Raw genomic sequence first — 19,815 nt, forward strand, 5'->3', positions numbered from 1 at the left:
TTGCAACTGCTTTGGAGGACAGGGTCATAATTCAAAATGATCTGGACAAATTGGAGAAATGGTCTGAGTTAAACAGGATGAAGTTTAACAAAGACAAATGCAAAGTGCTCCACTTAAGAAGAAAAAAAATCAGTTTCACACATACAGAATGGGAAGAGACTGTCTAGGAAGGAGTACGGCAGAAAGGGATCTAGGGATTATAGTGGACCACAAGCTAAATATGAGTCAACAGTGTGATGCTGTTGCAAAAAAAGCAAACATGATTCTGGGATGTATTAACAGGTGTGTTGTGAGCAAGACACGAGAAGTCATTCTTCCGCTCTACTCTGCTCTGGTTAGGCCTCAGCTGGAGTATTGTGTCCAGTTCTGGGCACCGCATTTCAAGAAAGATGTGGAGAAATTGGAAAGGGTCCAGAGAAGAGCAACAAGAATGATTAAAGGTCTTGAGAACATGACCTATGAAGGAAGGCTGAAAGAATTGGGTTTGTTTAGTTTGGAAAAGAGAAGACTGAGAGGGGACATGATAGCAGTTTTCAGGTATCTAAAAGGGTGTCATAAGGAGGAGGGAGAAAACTTGTTCACCTTAGCCTCTGAGGATAGAACAAGCAGCAATGGGCTTAAACTGCAGCAAGGGAGGTCTAGGTTGGACATTAGGAAAAAGTTCCTAACTGTCAGGGTGGTTAAACACTGGAATAAATTGCCTAGGGAGGTTGTGGAATCTCCATCTCTGGAGATATTTAAGAGTAGGTTAGATAAATGTCTATCAGGGATGGTCTAGACAGTATTTGGTCCTGCCATGCGGGCAGGGGACTGGACTCGATGACCTCTCGAGGTCCCTTCCAGTCCTAGAATCTATGAACCTTAATCATCCCCTGCTGTTTTAGTTCCTTGAGGAGCTGTGATAACCCTCCCCCATGGAGTTGAACAGTCATACACACAATCCCTGGCCCTCAGTGATACATAAACTTAATACAGTATGTTCCCCCAGGAATACTGTATGCAGTTACAATATCTGTCACAGATTTTTAAAGGTATAATTCTTTCATATTGTCATATCATTGCATAGAATGGTGTTAGGCTCAAGCCTACTTCATTTATCTCTACCCCACAGAACAGTAACATACCCTAAAAGTCTCATTTTTCCACCCTGAGCTCCTCAGTGCTGGCGGTAGGAACAATGTGCATCACTCCTGGCCCAATCCCCATTCAAAAGGCAGCAGAGGCTTGTTTCCATATAATTGCCCAGAGATTTTATACCCAGAGCATCTGCTCAGCCCACAGATTATGGGGAAAATTATCAGACTCTAGGTTATAATAATCTAACTTGTATTCAAAAATACAGCTGAGTTAACTGCAGACTAGTTAATCTGCCCTTGATGTATGCCAAATATGGCATACACCTTCGCAAGAGATTCCATTATATGGCAAATTTGAGAGCATTCCTTATTGCACGGTAACCAAGTAGCCCCCCTACCATTGTAGGGGAGGAAAATTTAAATTGTACACTTGTTTTTTTCCTATAAAGTCTGAAGATTTTAGCTGAAGAATTAGAACATCTTGGAAGGAAATGAGACACACCATCCTCACATTGATTTATTCTCTCACTGGTATTCAAATCACACAGCAGCAACATATGCTGATCTGCCAAGGAGAGTTAAAAGATGTACCAAACTGTGTAAGACAGGAAAGGGTTTTTATCCCCCAACCCCCTAAAAAAATTCTTACCATCTTCAATCACAATGAGTTGTAAGCCATGGTTTGTTTTATTTTTAAAGGACAGCTGCCTCAAAATTTCACTTAATTTGAGTTTTAAAAGGATGTGTGTTATATGTAGTATTTTCTGCCAATCAGAATGAATAACGGAATGGCTATCAAGTTTGGCCTCATTCAATAAATTTTTCTTAAAGAAAATCCACAAAGAATAAGTCACTTGGTCTTAAACCTTTAATAATAAAAAGGCAAAACAAAACACACTGCTGAAAACTTATCAGTAAGAATGAGAATGTAAGTGTTCAAATCCTGAATAGTGCAAATTTCTCTCCCACAACTGATCACTTTGGTCAATATACTTCGAAGTATTGGCAAAACTGAACTTTTGACTTACATTTTTGGCTGCATTATTTCTAACACATACAGATTTAGTTGGTCTTTTAAAAATACACCTTAAATACTTACTGCTGTATGATCAAATATATTTACAGCTCATTGTGCCCTTTAATCACATCTGGTTATTTAGGCATTGACATTGGTAACAACATTTATTTCAACTTAATAGGCTTCTCCAAATAGCACAGTCAGCCATTTTACTGAATGAATTAGCTCAATTCTGATCTCAGGCCTTGCCACCTTGATCTTGCAAGCACTTATGCACATAAGTTTCTCAGTAGTCCTATTGAGCTTAATTTGACTATACATATCTATAGTTATTCCCATCATAAATGTTTGCAGTAGAAGGCCCTTATACCAGTGATATTCCATTGAAGCAAATGGAGTTACTGATTTACACTAAAGCAAGATCAGAATTGGGCTCAAGATAGCCTTTGTGCTAGTCTTCAAGCTGAAGGCAATTTTACTTTTGTTTACTCCCTTCCCTTCAAATTCAGGATTTTCAATTCTGCACCAAAGTGTTAATATTTCCCTCAAAAAGGAAATAAAATTACAAATACTGTTATTTAGTCTCAATGTCTCTTTTGCTGATGGCTAAGCCTCTAAACAGATGTCACAGGCTAGATCTGAAGCTACATAAGATTGGAAATGAACAAAAATTGCATAATACAAAAGGCAAATTCATAAAAGTGTACAAGTACATCATAACCACAAAACTGGAGTATTTCTAAAAGTTTGGGTTCAATGAAGGGACAACAATAAGCTAACTTTGCTAGTCAAATTATTGCTGAATTTTTCCTCCATGCAGCATTGAAATGAATTCAGAACCCTTCTCTTTAATATCTCATAAGAAACTATGAATATTGAAGAGAATACAAGGCTCAGATTTTACTGTACATTGCACTTTAATTTTAAGACCTAATACTTGCTATTTAAGTCTACTGTGGTCTAAGCTATTACATGTATACATTGTGCTCACTAGAACTAAATATTTAGAAACACCAAATGTTCAATGTAGTGACATAAGCACTATTTTTTTTTACAAGGCAATCACAGATTGCAAGTTTTATAGGGTTGTGAAAAAATAAAGTGGTGATCTCTCCAAAAATTGAACTGAGAAGTAACCTAATAACTATGCTTCATTTATTAAATAGTAAGTGACAATCCTAGTCTGCTCCTGCTTCCATTGAATTCAGTCAAAACTCTGACTGACTAAAGTGGAAGGAAGATTAGGCTCATAATCTGCTCTTTAGAGGGCCTGATTCAACTCCCAAGGAAATAAATACAAGTATTTTCATTAACTTTAATGGAAGATAGGGGTCAAATTCTGAGCACCTGCAATTCCCACTAGTAGCAGTGGGACTGCAGGTGCTCAGCATATCTGAGGCCCAGATTTAGTAAAATACTAAGGTATATACCCAACTTTAAGCAAGCATACGGACACACTTAAAGTACCTTATTGAATTGGGGTCAGATTTTGGCCAAGATACAGATAGAAGTATTAAACAGACAGATGAACTGTAATGAAACTATTAAAATTGGGGCTTTTAGCTGTTTCATGCAGTTTGCTTTAAACAAGATTGTCTATAGTATTCTCCTATTGTTCTGAAGTGATTTATAGATTCTATACTAAGTTACTTCAAAAATGCAATGCAGCATTACAAATAAGGGCATGATTCCTTCATACAACTCAAAGCATTGCACTAATGCTTTTAATTTAATTTAGATCGCTTATTTTTAAACAACCCTTTTAAAAAAAAGATTTGGATAAATACTATTCCTATTAAACCATACTTCACCTTTTTTAAGCACCATCAATCTACTTCCTTTGGGCACTGATACAAGAGCTTGTAATTAAATTTTAGTTTCAAGGCTTTGAAATATGGCAGCTGCTTCAAGAACTGAAATTGGAATCTAGTAATTGGAAAACTGCCACCTCGCCAGAACTGCTGTACGTAACTTGATGTTAAATTCTTCCAGAGAACAGCCAGGCGCAAATGCTTATGCAGTAAATCAAGGTAAGATTTCAAGATAAGCAGTTAATTTCACTTGGCTATTCTAAAATGGATTAATATTTTTCACAAGTCATTTGTGCAGTGAGCCCATAGAGATTTAGAAAAAATAATCCGCAGTCAAAAACAAGAACACATCTTCTTAATTTTGTTTTCATACTGGCACCATGTCTTTTGCTCCAAGGATCTAATCAGTGTGTGGTTTCTCAGGAATACCCTGTGGTTAAAAAAAAAAAAAAAAAAAAAAATGATTAATATAGTACACAATACTGCATTTTATTGTTGTGTGACTTGCATTATCTAGTGAGGTTCACATTACTGTACACTAAAGGTTTCCAGTATTTTTAGAAATTATTGAAATAACTTGAACAAATCTGGATCTTTATATTTGTCACAGGCCTGGGAGTTAGAAAACTTGGGTTCTAATCTGAGCTCTGCTACTTATATGCTGTGTGACCTTGGACAAGGCACTTCACTACTGTCTTAATTTCTCCTATCTGAAAATGGGAAGGATATTTTCCCCTTTGTACAGCAAGTTTTTTATCCATAGACCTAAACTATAAGTGTTACATATTAATGCTTACAGAAATGAGGTTTAATAAGTAGCATTTAGAATAAGCTCCCAAAACAATTGTTAAGAATAGATTGTCAATACTTCAGAACTTTGACCAGAGAATAGTCCAGCTTAATGAACTCTCATCAATTTTAATACAGCATTATACCTAGTTATACAGACCCCAATTTGGGAGAAGTACATCCATCTTTAATTCAGGAAAACCCTTTTGCTTTAACTTTAAGCATGTATCTGCACTTAAGTCCCACTGACTTCAACCGTGTTTTCCTGAATTGAGGCCACGTATTCCAATCTACAGAAGTACTGACAATGGAACTATCCATATAATGAATTGGGTAGAACTGATTTGCTATTAAAGACTAACAGAATGCATCAAATCTGCTTTAGCTCCCAGTTAAGTGTGTTCATTTTTATGAATCTCATTATTCTGACAATAACTGTCAATTGCTCATTGTCAAAACGGATCTATTGATTTCTGTTTTAACATTGTAGTGTTCTGACACTCGCTCCCATTGTTTTCTTTAAGTCTGCCTACTGTTTTCCAACTTTGGCTTAAAACATAGCTTTGTGTCAAGGAAGAACACAGCTCATGGCATAGTCAGGTGGTACCTTGCAGTAAATAGCAGGGAAACATTATTTAGCATTCTCTAAGAAGTTTATCCTTAGAATCTGTGCTCTGGGGTAGCATCCAAATGTTAACTATATTGAAATGGGTTATGAAACAGTTGTACATGACCAAGCTTTCTAGGGGAATATTTGTACTAGGAAACAATGTAGTTTTCAGTGCAAGTCTTTGTATAAAGATGGAGAAATCCTTGGATGTTTTGACATGGCTTGCACTTCACAACTGGTTTGTCTTCAAAAGATTAGATAGTCAGTTTTAGACATAAACGCCCACTCTGTTGATGCAGTTAAGCTGAAAATTGATTCCGTACACTACAGGGCCCTACTGTTGTACTGCTTGCCCACCCAGAACAGTGCAGTCCACAGGAGTTTTGGAACGGCAAGGAACAGAGCTTATGACACAAATCTCCAAAAGATATGACCAAAGGGTTATTAGTGTGGTCCCCTACTATTTTAGTAAGAGTCCTCGAGGCCATTGTTCTCACAGAATGCGAAGTATTCCCAAACAGTAATCCAGGAAGATTAAAACCTAGGCAGTTTGAAATAGAGACACAAAGATGCACATAGAATGTCAGTGTTGAAAATGGTCATATCCCTGTGAAAGGAACCAAGGGTGGGTTTGCAATTGTTTATAACCTAGTCAGTCTTCCTCTTTAGGGCCAAATTAAATGTATATATTAACAGTGTCAAGAGTAGAAGGATTATGCTTCAGTTAGAGTACTTTAAGGGGCTTCTATTAGCAGAGACTAAGAGTGATCTCAAAGAACTACTGGTTTCATCTATAATAGTCAGAAGTGTTGTACAGCACATTATACAATTACACACACAAAAAACTATTAATGTTAATATTGTAAAGTTAAGCACTCAAATCAGGAAGTGCCAAAACTAAGGTTCCCCCTTTGTGTATTCATTATAATAGTCTTTACATGATCACATTTTTTCCATCATATCTCTGCTTCATTCAGTGCACAAGACACACAGTGCTCACTTAGCAGGTAGTGATTCAATATTTCTTTTTATTTTCATCACTCAATGTGTGACCCCAGGCCTTAATTACTGCACATGATCCAAGCCCTTTAAGGAATACAGAATTCTTCATTTCCTCACAGGCTTTTTTTTAGTGTTCATCTGACTGCATCACAAACATTAATTTATCTTTACAGCATCCCTATGAGATGAGGATGGTATCCCCAGTTTATAGATGGGAAACTGAGGCACAGAGATTAAGGACCAAATTGACAAAAATATCAACTAATTTAGGTGTCTGACATGACTATTTCCCAGAGTATTTAGCATTTTATAACACCTGATATGTTCAAAACAGAGTTCCAGTTGTCTTGAATTTCAGTCGTGAGCACTCAGCACTTCTGCAAGACAGGCCCCAAGTGTCTTAAACTGGGCACCCGGGGGGGGGGGGGGAGAAAGGAGGGGAAAAAAAAAAAAAAAAAAAAAAAGGAGTAGCTACCTCTGAGAAGTTTGGTTTAAGTGACTTGTTTAGTATTACAAACTCTGTGGCAGATGCTGAAATAGAATCAGGAGTACATCCTCCTCATGCAGTTTCCTATTTCACACACCTTCCAATTTCCTGCAACAAGTGAGATAAGGGCCCTACAAAGTTATTTTTATGGGGAACTATAAGAAGGTCTCCTACACAAAGTTACACTAGCACCAAGAAACTCCTGTTGGGGGATAAAATCCCTGCTGTGCTAGGTGCTGTACAAATAAACATACAATTCCTACCCTAGGAGAGCTCACAACCTTGGTTAGTGACAAGATACAGCAAAAGTAGATTCATGAATGGGTGGAGGTGGATAGAGGATGACTAATGAACATGTTTTAACAGCCTAGCTATGTGCATGAACCCACACTTTTGGGGGGAAAGGGACTAAATTCAGCCCTGATTAAAGTAGGTGAAATTCCCATTGCACTTGCTTATGCCAGGCATGAATTTGTGATAGAACGTTGTTTGTTTTAAGTGAGGGCTGTTAAGTGGAATGGGTTCCACAGGCTAGACTCTAGCACTGCCCAGCTACCTGCCACATTAAGATGCAATGGTAGGTTCCTTGTAAGGCTGGTAACAGCTCAGTACAAATGCTTCTCAAGGTAAGACTCAGGTAGGTGTTCACAGGCATAACCAGTTTTAGGTTTTTACACAATTTTAGGGTTTTAACAACTACTGTTAAGTCAAAAGTAGCTGATGCATAACCACTAGTGCTCAAAATAGAGAGCAAGTACCATTTTTTCCCCAATAAGCAAACAGGGATTGGGGTCTATGGCCAAAAGCCCTATTAAGAGGGAACTACATTATGAAACTTCAGTCATCTGGTCACGTTACTGCTGCAAGGTAATCACAGAATAGAGGTACAGCTTGCGTGCTGAACAAAAAGAAAGCCAGACTTGCATACCATATCTAACACAGGACTTTCAAAGGAAATAGTAATAGTATAGGCAAAAGTCCACTTAATTACAGAAAGTGAAGTTTCACAATAGAAACAACACTATGTTGCATAATGAACATATCCTAGTCAACTTTTAGTGTGATAAGCCACAGCAGTCAAGTTATGGCTATGCTCTGCAGTAGGTTATTACTTTTTAATAAGGGCTTATTGAGAAACAATCTGTGTTTGACTGAAATCATGCACATTGTTAGTAGGCAGTAATCATGCTGAAGTTCTTCTGACTCTGATGGTTCCATTACCCCAACCCAATATGAAGGAGGTCAGACAGGATCTCTAGAGTTAAAGTAGGGTGTGAAGTTAGTAGTCCAGCAGGAGGAACCTTAGGAGAAGCCAAGCCAGAGAGGATGTTTATGATGATCTTTGATCTTAGTGTTAATTTGTGCCAATATAACCAAACCCCAGGAAGGGGACTTGTTTGGCCTCTACATCGTCACAAGCTGTCAGACTGGGACTGATCCCTACCACAGATTTATTTTAAAAGTGAATAATTCACCAAGAACAGTTCTACAGTAATGTTTATTTTTCACAACAGATAGAGAATGAACCAGAGAGGGAAACTTATCATGGACTGCCATAGGGCCTAGAGTTCATACCCAGGCTTCAGTAATAGGTTAAAAATCACAGATGTTGTAGATTATAATTAAGACAGACCATTTTTTGTTGTGTAGCATTCTAGGTTTTTTCCCCCAGTTTTATTGAGACATTCCAGCGGTACCAAGCAAATACAGTACATATAGGGTGTATTTTTATTTCTTAGTTCCTTTGCTGTCTAATACAAAAATAAGAGCCTTTGCCCTCCAACTTTGGTTAGGTGACTAGCTCCAGGCATGGCAGGACTGGTGGCAGCTTCTCTTTAGAAACCATATTATTGACTAGTTAAGAGAAATCAGGTGCGATTGTAGCCTCAGTCTAAGGTGCTTTGCCTGCTACCAGGTTGTTGCCACATTTAATTACAACACTACACTTGTTCAAAATACATGTTAAATCTCCTGGAGTCCAGTAATCAGAAAGCTAGAGCTACCTCACAGTGTATGTTCTTCACCTAATAAAATATACACAGTGAGGTAGGGGGGAAGGAAGGGAAGACACTCTTCTACCAGTAGAGAGTAATCAGAAAGTGTAGAAAGGTACAATTCTGACCTCTAGACTGGTGAAGGCTTACATGCATTGGGCTTGATTCTCCACCATTGCCGTGCATCTTGTCTAGTCATTTATATGCAAGCAAAGTGGGTATCAAATGCTACCTTTCTGATTTGGTAGAATTTTACACAAACTCTGCTTAGCCTTTATAAGTGACTAGACAAAGGTGCAATGCAGCAGAGAATCAAGCCCTCACTTTCAATTCTCCTTTGGTACAGAACATGAACAGAGATTTTTTTAAACTCCCTTACACCTGTGACTAGTCCAGTTATTTCAAAATTATAAGACCAAGCTTTTACATAAGATGTTTAAGAAAGCTATTTGCATGCAGTACAGCAATTTGGTTAGTGGAGAAGAGGCCTTAGTGTCAATGTGCGTGGCAGTAGATAGTCACATGGGTTGTACACCTCCTCAGCAGGTCAAACTGCAGCTTGTATCCAAAGCCACATTTATGAAGGCCATTATATTTCTTCAGACAACAAGTGAGAGATGGCAAACAAAGCAACTTTTCTTTTTTTGTTTTAAGCAATGCCAAAAAGCATCTAACAAGTATTTGTAGGATTTCAAGAGTTTTCAACTGGCTCACTGCCTGGATATAGCCTAGAGAACACGGTTACAAAGTGATACCACTTTGTTCAGATTTAGTTTAAACTACAATATTGTACCGTCTCCCATCCTTGTTTACTACAAGTCTGTTAAGTGTCCAGTGATCCACACAGGATCAGCAGAAGATTGAGATCATCCAAGAAGCATAAGAAAAGAGCTAGTGGACCAAGTTACTTGATTCCATTTTCAGTTGATCCACTTGCATTCTCTTCTGACAACTTTTAGTGATAATGAATTACTCAAAATTGTAATAAGAGCTGGCTGGAAATCCCTTCCCATAAAAAGTTTCACATTTTAATCAAAAAATATGAAAATGCAGTATTTTCAAAGGAAGGAATTTCCAGAAAAATTCTACTTTAGGAAAACTACAATGGAGTTTTCGGCTGGCTGCCTGCATAGAAGGCTATTGTTCAATTTCACTTTCACCCTGCAGGAAGAGAGTGAAATTGACAAACTTCCCAGGTGGACTGCTGTCATTTTAATTTTTCCCAACGGAAAATAGAATTTTTTTGGAAAACGAAGTTTTCATGCAGAAAGTTTCCATTTTGCAAAAACAGTATTTTCCAGAATCATTCCAGTAGAAAGTTACCAACTCTAGTAATGACAGGTAATAAGGGATCCTTATTTGTTACAGTAACTCCTCACCAACAAATCTGTCAAGTTTTGTCCTTTCTTTCTTGAACTTTTATTCTGGAACTCTTCCTGACAACCCCACCTGATTCTGTAATTAGTCAGCATTGCCAATTAAGTAGTACAGTGTGAAGGGAGACTCTCCTAAACATATCTGCAGTTTGATCTGACCCCACCCCAGGTCTGGCAAAGGCAACTAACTTCCTTTATCACTGCTCTTAAATAAAGATGCTGCACAATGCAACATGAAATAAACACTAGCAATATCTGTATAGCCTTTATTAGAGAGGTACCAGTTGCAACTCCCTAGTTAAAGATCCATTTTGCACTTAAAGCAGGGAGATAGTTGAGAGATTTTCTGTTTGGGCTTTAGAGTGATAAGAAATCTAAAGAATCAATATCACATGCACCCCTTTAGAAACACTCATTTCTTCTTAGCCATCTGAGTTGTGTTCAGCATCATCTTATCATAACTAAAAAATATGCAGAGACAGATTACATTGGTACAGGTTTTTAAAATTGTATTAATGGTCTTGCACATTAAAGTACATTCATGCAAACTTCGATACTCACTGAAAAGTCTGAGCATGAACATAGCCATGGGACTCAGAACCAGGTGTCATAAGCAAGTAGCCTCAAAATTTGCCCCAAAATTCCAAAGGGAAGTGACCTCAACTATGCTTCCCCCACCCCCCTCTCTTTTCTGAAAGACTCCCTCATTAGTTCAGTAACAGACCCTATGGCCCTTTGAATTTGGAGAGAAGAGGTCAAACGATCTCCCTAACCTGACTTTTCTGCAAACCAGTGTTGAAAACTACGGTCCCAAAGGCATTGATGGGGTCGGTCAAGTTCAACACCGCAGTAGCAAAGCATACTACAAGGTATGTTGAACTATGACCCTATTCACACCAGTAGGACAATAGTTTTCCAACACTGATTTTAGAAGAGCTGGGGTAGAAGGGATGAGATAACAGGCCTGTTGTGTTACACAAGCTACATACACTAGACCTTCACCTATTTTTAGGGCACACATGCCATTCAACAGCATCCCCTACTCCTTTAGGAAAATCTTGAACATTAAGCCTGACATGTCAAGTACTTGAAAGCCCCTGTGCCCTTCTTTTGGGAAAGGTTATACACCTCAATCACATCAGTATTGCAGGGTAGCAGAGATAGTCAATTGGAGGAGGCTTTCCAGGATCAGAGAATTGTGGCTAAGGAGACAGAAGCCAATCAATGCAGTATTAATTATGACTATCCATCAATGTCAGAACACATTTGACAAGCAGGTTTTAAGCTGATGTTCAAGCCATAGACAAGAGAAAATTTCTTTTAAATTGTTAAATATTGCTGTAAAAAAAAAAAAAGCAAGTTTCTACTATATCTATTTAAGAACCAAGTATATGAGGCTATTATCCAGCATATACAATCCCCAATGTGTGAAATTACAGTTATGCAGGAGTAGGCCCTGAACTACATGTTTGTGAGGAGAAAGACACCATGTATTTTCATACTAGGATGAAGGAAAATAAAGCTATACAGGGCAACATTTTTCTGAAAAACTGAATTTTAAAAAAAGCAGGTTTTCCTCCCCAGTGTCTTTCTACCTTCCAACCTCCCCACAACTTCTAGTCTCCAATTGTTAAGACAGTCAGTGGAGGGGGCATCAGAAGCTCTCCTATGGTCCTGCACTTCACTATACTAAGATTCTGATTAGGCCTACAACACCCAGTATGATTCATATTGCCACTGGAAGAGCTCCAATGAGGAGAAAGCCTTGTGCTAATGAATACTATAGAATTCCATTCCAGTGACAACATGCCAGATTTCTGTGCTCAAGTTTCAGTCCTTGGGAGAAGGTTTTATAAGGCTTACTAGTCAGTTCATGAATCATGACCTCACAGGCACAGTCTCCATGGACGAACATCTGTAAAGGATGCTTCCCTATTAAATACACAAATACTAATTAATTATACAACAGTTACCATAGCCAGTTGTCTTCCTATGTTTCCTACTGTCACGCCTCCTGAGAAAAATATACATGGTAGCCAAGAACGGATGTAAAGAAAATCTGGCGATGTATACCTAAAGTAAACAAAAATTAGTGAATTAGAAAAAAAAAAGACACTGCATTTCCATTATGTAGAAGAATTATAGTCCAATAGTCTTATATAGAAGACTAATCGTAATGCAAGGAATTCCCCCCCACCCACATAAAAAAAGTAGTAAGAGGAAATAATCCTTATCTTTCTTTAAAAAGCCCTATGTTGGGTTAAGGCCAGCTTCCAGCCAAAAAAGGTTAGCAATTCCCTCCTTCTGGAGCCAGTCAATGGCACTTCAGGGTTGTGTGTGTGTGTGTGTGTGTGTGTGTGTGTGTGTGTGTGTGTGTGTGTGTGTGTGTGTGTGTGTGTGTGTGTGTGTGTGTGTGTGTGTGTGTGTGTGTGTGTGTGTGTGTGTGTGTGTGTGTGTGTGTGTGTGTGTGTGTGTGTGTGTGTGTGTGTGGAAAAAGGACTTGTCACTTCACCAAGGGTCTGAGCTTATTTTTACCACAATTTTCTCCATGAGCTCACAATCAAGACTGATCCTCTATGGCAGCATACTGCAATGTCACTGTCTTATGTCCTAACTTGGTTGGCCCTGCCTGTGTTTTAGGAGTAGTGCAGTACACTTATTTATATTCTTTAGGTTTCAAAGTACAATAACTTCAAATATAAAGCAAAATATTGAAATTTCCATATTTTACAAAAAAGTGAATTCTCTAGCAGTCAGGTGAGTTCAAGTGTTAAGTTTTAAATATGTATACTTACTGATAAACACCATTATATACAAGAAACTGAGTGATTAGAGTGGCTAGAAAGGCTATTGTAATTCCAAGACCAAGACCACTTCTTGAACGATCAAATGTCCACCAAAGGCCCAACGACAAGGCTGCTAGAGTCAAGGAGAGCTGAACGTTATTTGCAAAATCCAGTTTCTAATCAGAAAGTTAAGGACAATTCCTTAAAGATTTTAGCCACAGAAAAAGGTTTCAGACAAAACTTTAATACCTCACGTAGACAGTTTAAGAACGATCACTAATTCTGGATGCCCAGAGAGAGACCTTGGAGCAGGTTTTCAGAGAGTCTATTGACTTTTAGTTGGAGTTGTGATCAGTTGTGACCATGAAGATCAGGCCAAGGCTGCTCATAACCAAGTACCCAAAGATTAAGGAATCCCAATTTAGTGGCCACTTTTTAAAGTTTTGGCATATAAAACCAAGACTTCCCTCCCTTTCTGTTGATTTAAGTTTTCTGCTGGAATAGTAACTATTCCAAGAATTTCAGTACAATAAGCATCCATCTGGGATAGTGACTACCAGTAACTTCTGAGACTGCTGTTTACATGGGTGAGAAACCTATCTTTATTGACCATTTTAGTAGCAAAAAGGTCATATTTTTAAGTTTAACTGTTGCCTTGGTTCAGTTGGTATGAACTCTAAAAACAATTCTGACACATGAGCATATGATCCATTTTACAAATACATATTGTAGTAATAAGTATCTATTCTTCAACTGTTATGTAAGCTATGACCATGTCTCTCCTATTAGCATTAAGTCTTACCTGTTTAAGACTCTTAAGACATACCTGCTACTATGGTTCATTATAATCAACATTTAAAGAAACACAAAAAGGTAAACTAGTTCAAGGATACAGCACTTGCATGGTTAATACCAACAAAAACTGCTATACATCGCATTACACTGGCCCATTCTCTCTTGAATTTGTGTGGTTCTCCAAGATGGCGGTCAATACAGGGGTACAGCAGGCCAACAACAGCTGTAAGAATGAAATGAGATAGCTTGTACGTAGAATTTATACAATTAATATTTCAATATTAGTCTGGCAAATAAGTACATGGCAAAGCCTCCTAAGCAGTCAAAGACTCATATCACTTTATATGTAGGGCCATACCAAACTCTTGGCTGTGAAAAATGCGTCATGGACTGTGAAAGCTGGTCTCCCCTATGAAATCAATAGGGTAAAAGTACACAGCACTTCTCAAACTGGGGATCCTGACCCGAAATGGGGTCACAAGGCTATTGTACGGGGAGGGGTGTCACAGTATTGCTACCCTTACTTCTGCGCTGCCTTCAAAGCTGGGTAACAGAGTGGCAGTTGCTGGCCAGGCACCGACTGAAGGCTGCAATGCTGCAGCAGCAGCAGTAAGGGTGGGATGGTATGGTGTATTGCCACCCTTCCTTCTGGGCGGCCTTCAGAGCTGGCCACCTGCTCTCTGGCTGCCCAGCTCTGAAGGCAGCATAGAAGTAAGGTTGACGTGGTAGTGAAGACAAGTCCATAGAGTCAGGGGACTTCCTTTTCCCAAGAGTAACAGGTCATACTCACTTTGCATCTATTCGGCTGGATACCTGTTACATAACATCAAAGTCAACACATGACATTACCGAAAATTTAAAGCAAAGTGAAGGGTGGAATATTTCTTTACTTTCAAGAATCCAGTATAGCCAAGACACCCTCCAGTGACAACTGAATAGGCATGACTGAGTTACAGGCATCTTACATTTGGGCCTGATCCAAAGTCCACTGAAGTCAATAGACTTTGAATCAGGATCATAAATACCTGCCTGAACTAAAACCATGGGCAGAGGAACTCCCCCCCTCATATAGCTATTAAAAAGACTTCAGGATTGTCACTCTGAAGCCTTGAATGTCTGAGTCAGTGTGAAGTGATGGCAACAGCTGCAAAGGGGGGGTGGAGGAGGAAGAGAGAGCGAGTGTGTGTGTAATTTCACCAGGATCAGTCATCACTGGGATTCATGTTCCATTACTATCCACGTTTTAGGTTCTCAGCCATTTTGACTTTCCCCAATTACACCCATGCAACAGCAGGGGCTTTCAGCTACTATATCTATCCAATAGTACTAGACCACTGTGACAGAGGTAACAGCCAATTGCCACCCTTCTTGTACACCTAATTTGCATACAATAATTTCATTTGTTAGGAGTCAGTGATATGAGGGAACCGGCACAAGATGGATTACTTTGTCCAACTGCCACAATTCTTCAAAAGTTGATTTGCCACCTATACAACTCAAACGCCAATGCAACCCACACCCCCAAACAAGTCAATATAATCACCCACACAAGATGCCAAGATTGAAAGCCTGTGACAGAGTGACAAATACTAGTTGGATTATAATGGCCCATTTCTGCTCCTGTTCAAATCAAGGAAATTGTAGGAGCATACAACTTATTTAGTTTTAAGAGAGCTGGACAAATTTATGAGTGTACTTGTATGACCAGGTTGCTTGTGATGGGAGGGGAGCAAGGCTCCACAGCACTGGGGCTCACTTCTAGTTTGTCTTCTCTTCCTAAAGCTCATGCTTCAGCATTCCAGCCTGCAACCCCAAATGTATTCTGGAAGGGTTTTGTTTATTTTAAATCTCCTTCCTCTGAAGCATCAGGGATGGCCACAGCTGGAGATGGGACATTGGATGGTATAGGCCAGGGCTCCAAGGTGGCACAGAGAAGTCTCTCCTCTCAGGTGCCTGGATGGCTAGTTCTTGCTCACATGCTTAGGGTCTAACTGATTGCCATGGGGGGTGGGGGCAGGAAGAACTTTCCCCCCAGGTCACTTCCATTCTTTGCAGTGTCTGGGTGCAGGTCACTTCCCCGGATTTTTTTTTTCCCCCTCCTCTCTCTCTCTCTCCTCCCCCCCCCCCCCACTGGTGTACTTGGATCCCACCCATTCTCTGTCCGTGGCACAGAATAGTCTAGTTTCCTGGGGGTTGTAATACTTTGTTGGGTTTGGCATGTGGGTGGCCTGTGATCTACGAGAGGTCAAACTAGATTATCTAGTGGTCCCTTCTGGCCTTTAACTCTGACTCTAACCCTAACCCTTACTATAGACTTCAACAGTAGCAGGATAAAGCCTTAAATGAGCCAAATTCTGCTGTCAGTTGCACCAATTAAAGTTATATTCCATTGTGTAACTACAGGAAGAATGTCACTCAAGATTAGGTAGCATTTGTTTTTAAAAGCAACTTCTTAGAAGAGGTAAAAGTCACCTCTATTTCCAGAGCTTACTGGGACTACGAAAGGGCTGTTTGATCTCTTTTCACACATGTTCTTGCCATGCACTTAAGCTTCAAAGTTGTAGCTGGCTAGAAGAGATGCTTAGAAGCTTGGGATTTCAGACTTGTGTAGTTGGCATAACATTCTAGACCATTATCATGGCAGCAATTAATTTTCAAATTGAAAAACAGATTTGTCTACATTCAAGAGACACTGTACCAAACAGGAGACACTCTTGTGCTACTCACTCTGGGGCAGAATACTCTCCTTTGGAAACAATTTACTGTGGGGGCCCAAACAAACAGTATTAATGGCTACAGCTTTAAACAAGTCAGACTTGAACAGACATCTACATAAAGTAACTCAGTATCAACTAAATGTCAGATAAAATTAGCTAGCTTATTAAATTTGTGCTTTTTTGTTTGAAAGCACAATACAAACTCTTTAGTATTTTCAAACATCTTTGGTTAGGTGTTTTTGTTACTGTACAGCAGTAGAGGAACTTGCCTAAAGTCAGTATGTGGTAAAACTGGATTCACATAATCCTCTGATCAGAGAGCACAAAACTCAATTGAAAGCTTTCAAATCTAGTCCTGCTGAAGAAAACTTCTGGTCTATCAGTGATGATGCACTCAGCTATATACACTTACTCATCAAGACAAATGCTCTGTTTAAAACACAAAACAACCACCACCACCACACCCTTGCACTTTCAGAGGGTTCTTACAAGAATGATAAGATTGTTGAGAACATTATACCTGGCCAGAGTTGGAAAGTAAAGTTGTATGTAATCTGCTATAATTGTTATCCTTATATTAGATGGATTTAAGGGGGTACTGGATTGAAAGGTATGTTTTTAAGAAGGAAATTTTTTCATCAATGTTGCAAATAATGCTTTGCTTGGACTATTAAAAAACACAATTCTAAAGAGCAGAGTTCCTTTTCACTGGTTATGGTGTTTTCAGCTTCCACAAGCCAGAGTCTACAGATTTTCACTCTTACCTTAATGCACTAGCACAGTGCTAGAATGTTTGGATTGCAGATGCTACATAGGAAGGTTTAAGATTTTTTTTTTCTTCCCTATTTGTGTTTTAAAAAAAGTCATGGGAACATTTCTCTTGGTTGTATTTGTTTTTAATTTAACCTGTCATCTCCCTCCCCATCCTTTCCCCCAATGCCATCTGTATATACTAGATGTACAGTAAAAGCAGGACTTAAATTATTAGTACCAATACTGAGTTCAGCTGCCCATTTTTGTTCAATTAAACAGCGAAAAGGCCTCTTATTTTCATTGTGTGTTTTGTTACAGATTGTGCTGTAGCTTGCAAGAACTCAGTTTCTGGTGGTTACTGAGATTGTGGCTACTGGCAGTTGCACTGCTCTCGGCAGAGAACAGGGCAGGCAGCCAGAAGGCTTCCCTCATTCCCCACTGACATGTGACTTCCTTGTTTTCGATTCTCTGTCTGTGGCATGTTCACTCAGGCAGCCAATAGTAACTGAACCTCGCAACTCACCAGTTTCAGAGGGAACCAATCATACAGCAAGCAGCAATGAGAGCCATACCTGCTGCTGCACTAGGTCCAAGCACTATTCACAGTCCTGCCAGACAACAGGACACTCAGGATGTACCCCAATACTCTGCAACAAGTGGAGAGCGCTTCTCTTGGCTCCCAGGAGAAAAACCCTATACTCCACTGCCTGCAGAAATCACCTCAGCCCTAAAGAGTAGGTAGAGAGAGGTATCCAATTATTCCCTCAGAACATATCACTGCTGAAATATTGGCCAGCTGAATAGAGTATTCATACCTCAAGTACATGTCAAGGCAGTTTGGAAGAGAAGCACATCACCTTTGTAAAGAGTGTGCTTAAACTCAGGAAGCACTTTGTGCCAGATATGAAATTAGTTTTCTCCTGGATGTGGGGAAAAGCTGGACCAAGTCTATTCTTCCCCAAGCCCAGATGTCATGCCATCTACATACACATTAAGTGTGGCCACTGCCAAACCCCTGAACATGCAGGCCAGACACCCCCCACCCCCAGTACCAGTGCCTTCCTTCTCACATTGCAGCAGACCAAGCCACCTCCAAGCCAACTATAGGGACTCACCTGCAGCTGTCCCACAGCAAGGGGGCACCCACCAGGCAGAGGAGAAGATAGTGGCAATGACTTCCTCAGGGAACAGGGTCACATTCCTCTGGATCTGCAGTAAGTTCAACACCAGTGCCATGAAAGCACCCACAGCAAAGAGCACCAGGCTGCGTTGCACCAAGTGTTGGTTCAAATTCAGGCTGCTGGTGCTGCTGCTACTGCTTCTGAGACTGGAAGTGCTAGGGGTCCGTGTTCCATGACCCACCAAAGTCAGTGGGGAGCTTGAGACAGAAGAGCTCAGCATCTCGCCCACCTTGGCAGCCAGTCCAACAGCAGTTTTCCCCAGTTGGTTTTTATGCCTTCCCCTAGCAGCGCAGGAACAACTCCAGGTGCAATTCTCTAATCTGGGCATTGGCTTCACCATCAGGGTCCTAACACACACAGAGAGAGAAGAGTGCCTATTAGTGCCCAAAAGCATAGGCAATCACTTAGGCTTAAATACTCAGGCACACATAGAAGCACTATTACTTCGCATGCCTATAGGGCCTACCATTTGAGGAGTTCAAATTAATTTACATCCCCAACACCCACAGCCTCATTTTACAGCTGGAGAATAAGACACTGAAGTCAAGTGACTTGCCAAAGTTCACAGAGGAAGATTGTGGCAGGGCCAAGAGCAAGCCAGATGGTGCATCCAGTTCCCTGCATCTGAAGCCATCACTCAGACACCGGGAAGGGGATGCTGGGGAAGACCCTCAGGGCACCTCAACAATCAATAAGGTCAAGGCCGCTACACCCGGCTGGGCAGGGGAACAGGCAGCGTTGGGGGAAGCCTTGTCTAGACCCCGGCACCCGACTCGCAGCCCGAGGAGCCCCAGGATGACACGCTACCTCTAGGCCCCTCCCCAGCCCAGTGGGGTGTCAGGGGCCAAGCGCTCAGGCCGGAGAGGACTGACCCGCCTCCAGGTGACCCCGGGAGCGGGGTCCGCAGGCAGGCGGGCGCGGCCGGCTGACCCAAGCCCCCCTAGGTGCAGGCAGCGCAGCCCTGCAGGGGACCCGGCCCCCCTCAGCCCGCGAAGGGCCAGAGTCGCACGACAGTGCCCGTCACTAGGGGGCTGCGGCGCTACCCCGCCAGGCCCCTCTCCCCCACCCGGACAAGGGGCCGCGCTGGGCGGCGGGGACAGGACTGGGACCCCCCCATTTCCCAGCTCCAAGGGACCAGTGCTGGGGGAGGGGCGCTGAGCACCACGGCTGCCGGGTCACCTACCTGCCGCGGCTGGGCTCCCACCTGCGGGGGCGCTGCTCGACTCCCTCACGGTCCCGTCCCGTCCGGCCGCCGCAGCGGGCTGGGGAAAGGTTTATAAGCAGCGAGCCTCGCTGTCACGTCACCCGCTCCCGACCTACCCCGGAGGCAGAGGGAGAGCCGGCCCCCGCCCCTCCCCTCGGAACGGTGGGGGGAGGGAGCCGCCGCGCGGCGCCGGGAACAACATTCAGTCTGGTGAGG

The 19,815-nt window shown here is 41.1% G+C and overlaps 1 protein-coding gene across 1 annotated transcript; it reads right to left on the reverse strand.

Annotated features, from left to right (window-relative positions):
• Nucleotides 1-1,935: 1,935 nt before the first annotated feature.
• Nucleotides 1,936-19,645, reverse strand: INSIG1 (insulin induced gene 1). The gene is made up of 6 exons (XM_065398000.1): nucleotides 19,579-19,645; nucleotides 18,330-18,742; nucleotides 13,843-13,967; nucleotides 12,959-13,125; nucleotides 12,137-12,236; nucleotides 1,936-4,335 (listed from the first exon to the last, which is right to left on the reverse strand). The coding sequence occupies exons 2-6, from the start codon at nucleotides 18,733-18,735 to the stop codon at nucleotides 4,306-4,308; spliced, it is 828 nt and encodes a 275-aa protein (XP_065254072.1). The 5' UTR covers nucleotides 18,736-18,742; nucleotides 19,579-19,645; the 3' UTR covers nucleotides 1,936-4,305.
• Between the last annotated feature and the right edge of the window lie 170 nt (nucleotides 19,646-19,815).

This window comes from Emys orbicularis, chromosome 2 (assembly GCF_028017835.1).
Source record: "Emys orbicularis isolate rEmyOrb1 chromosome 2, rEmyOrb1.hap1, whole genome shotgun sequence".
Taxonomy (NCBI): Eukaryota; Metazoa; Chordata; order Testudines; family Emydidae; genus Emys; species Emys orbicularis.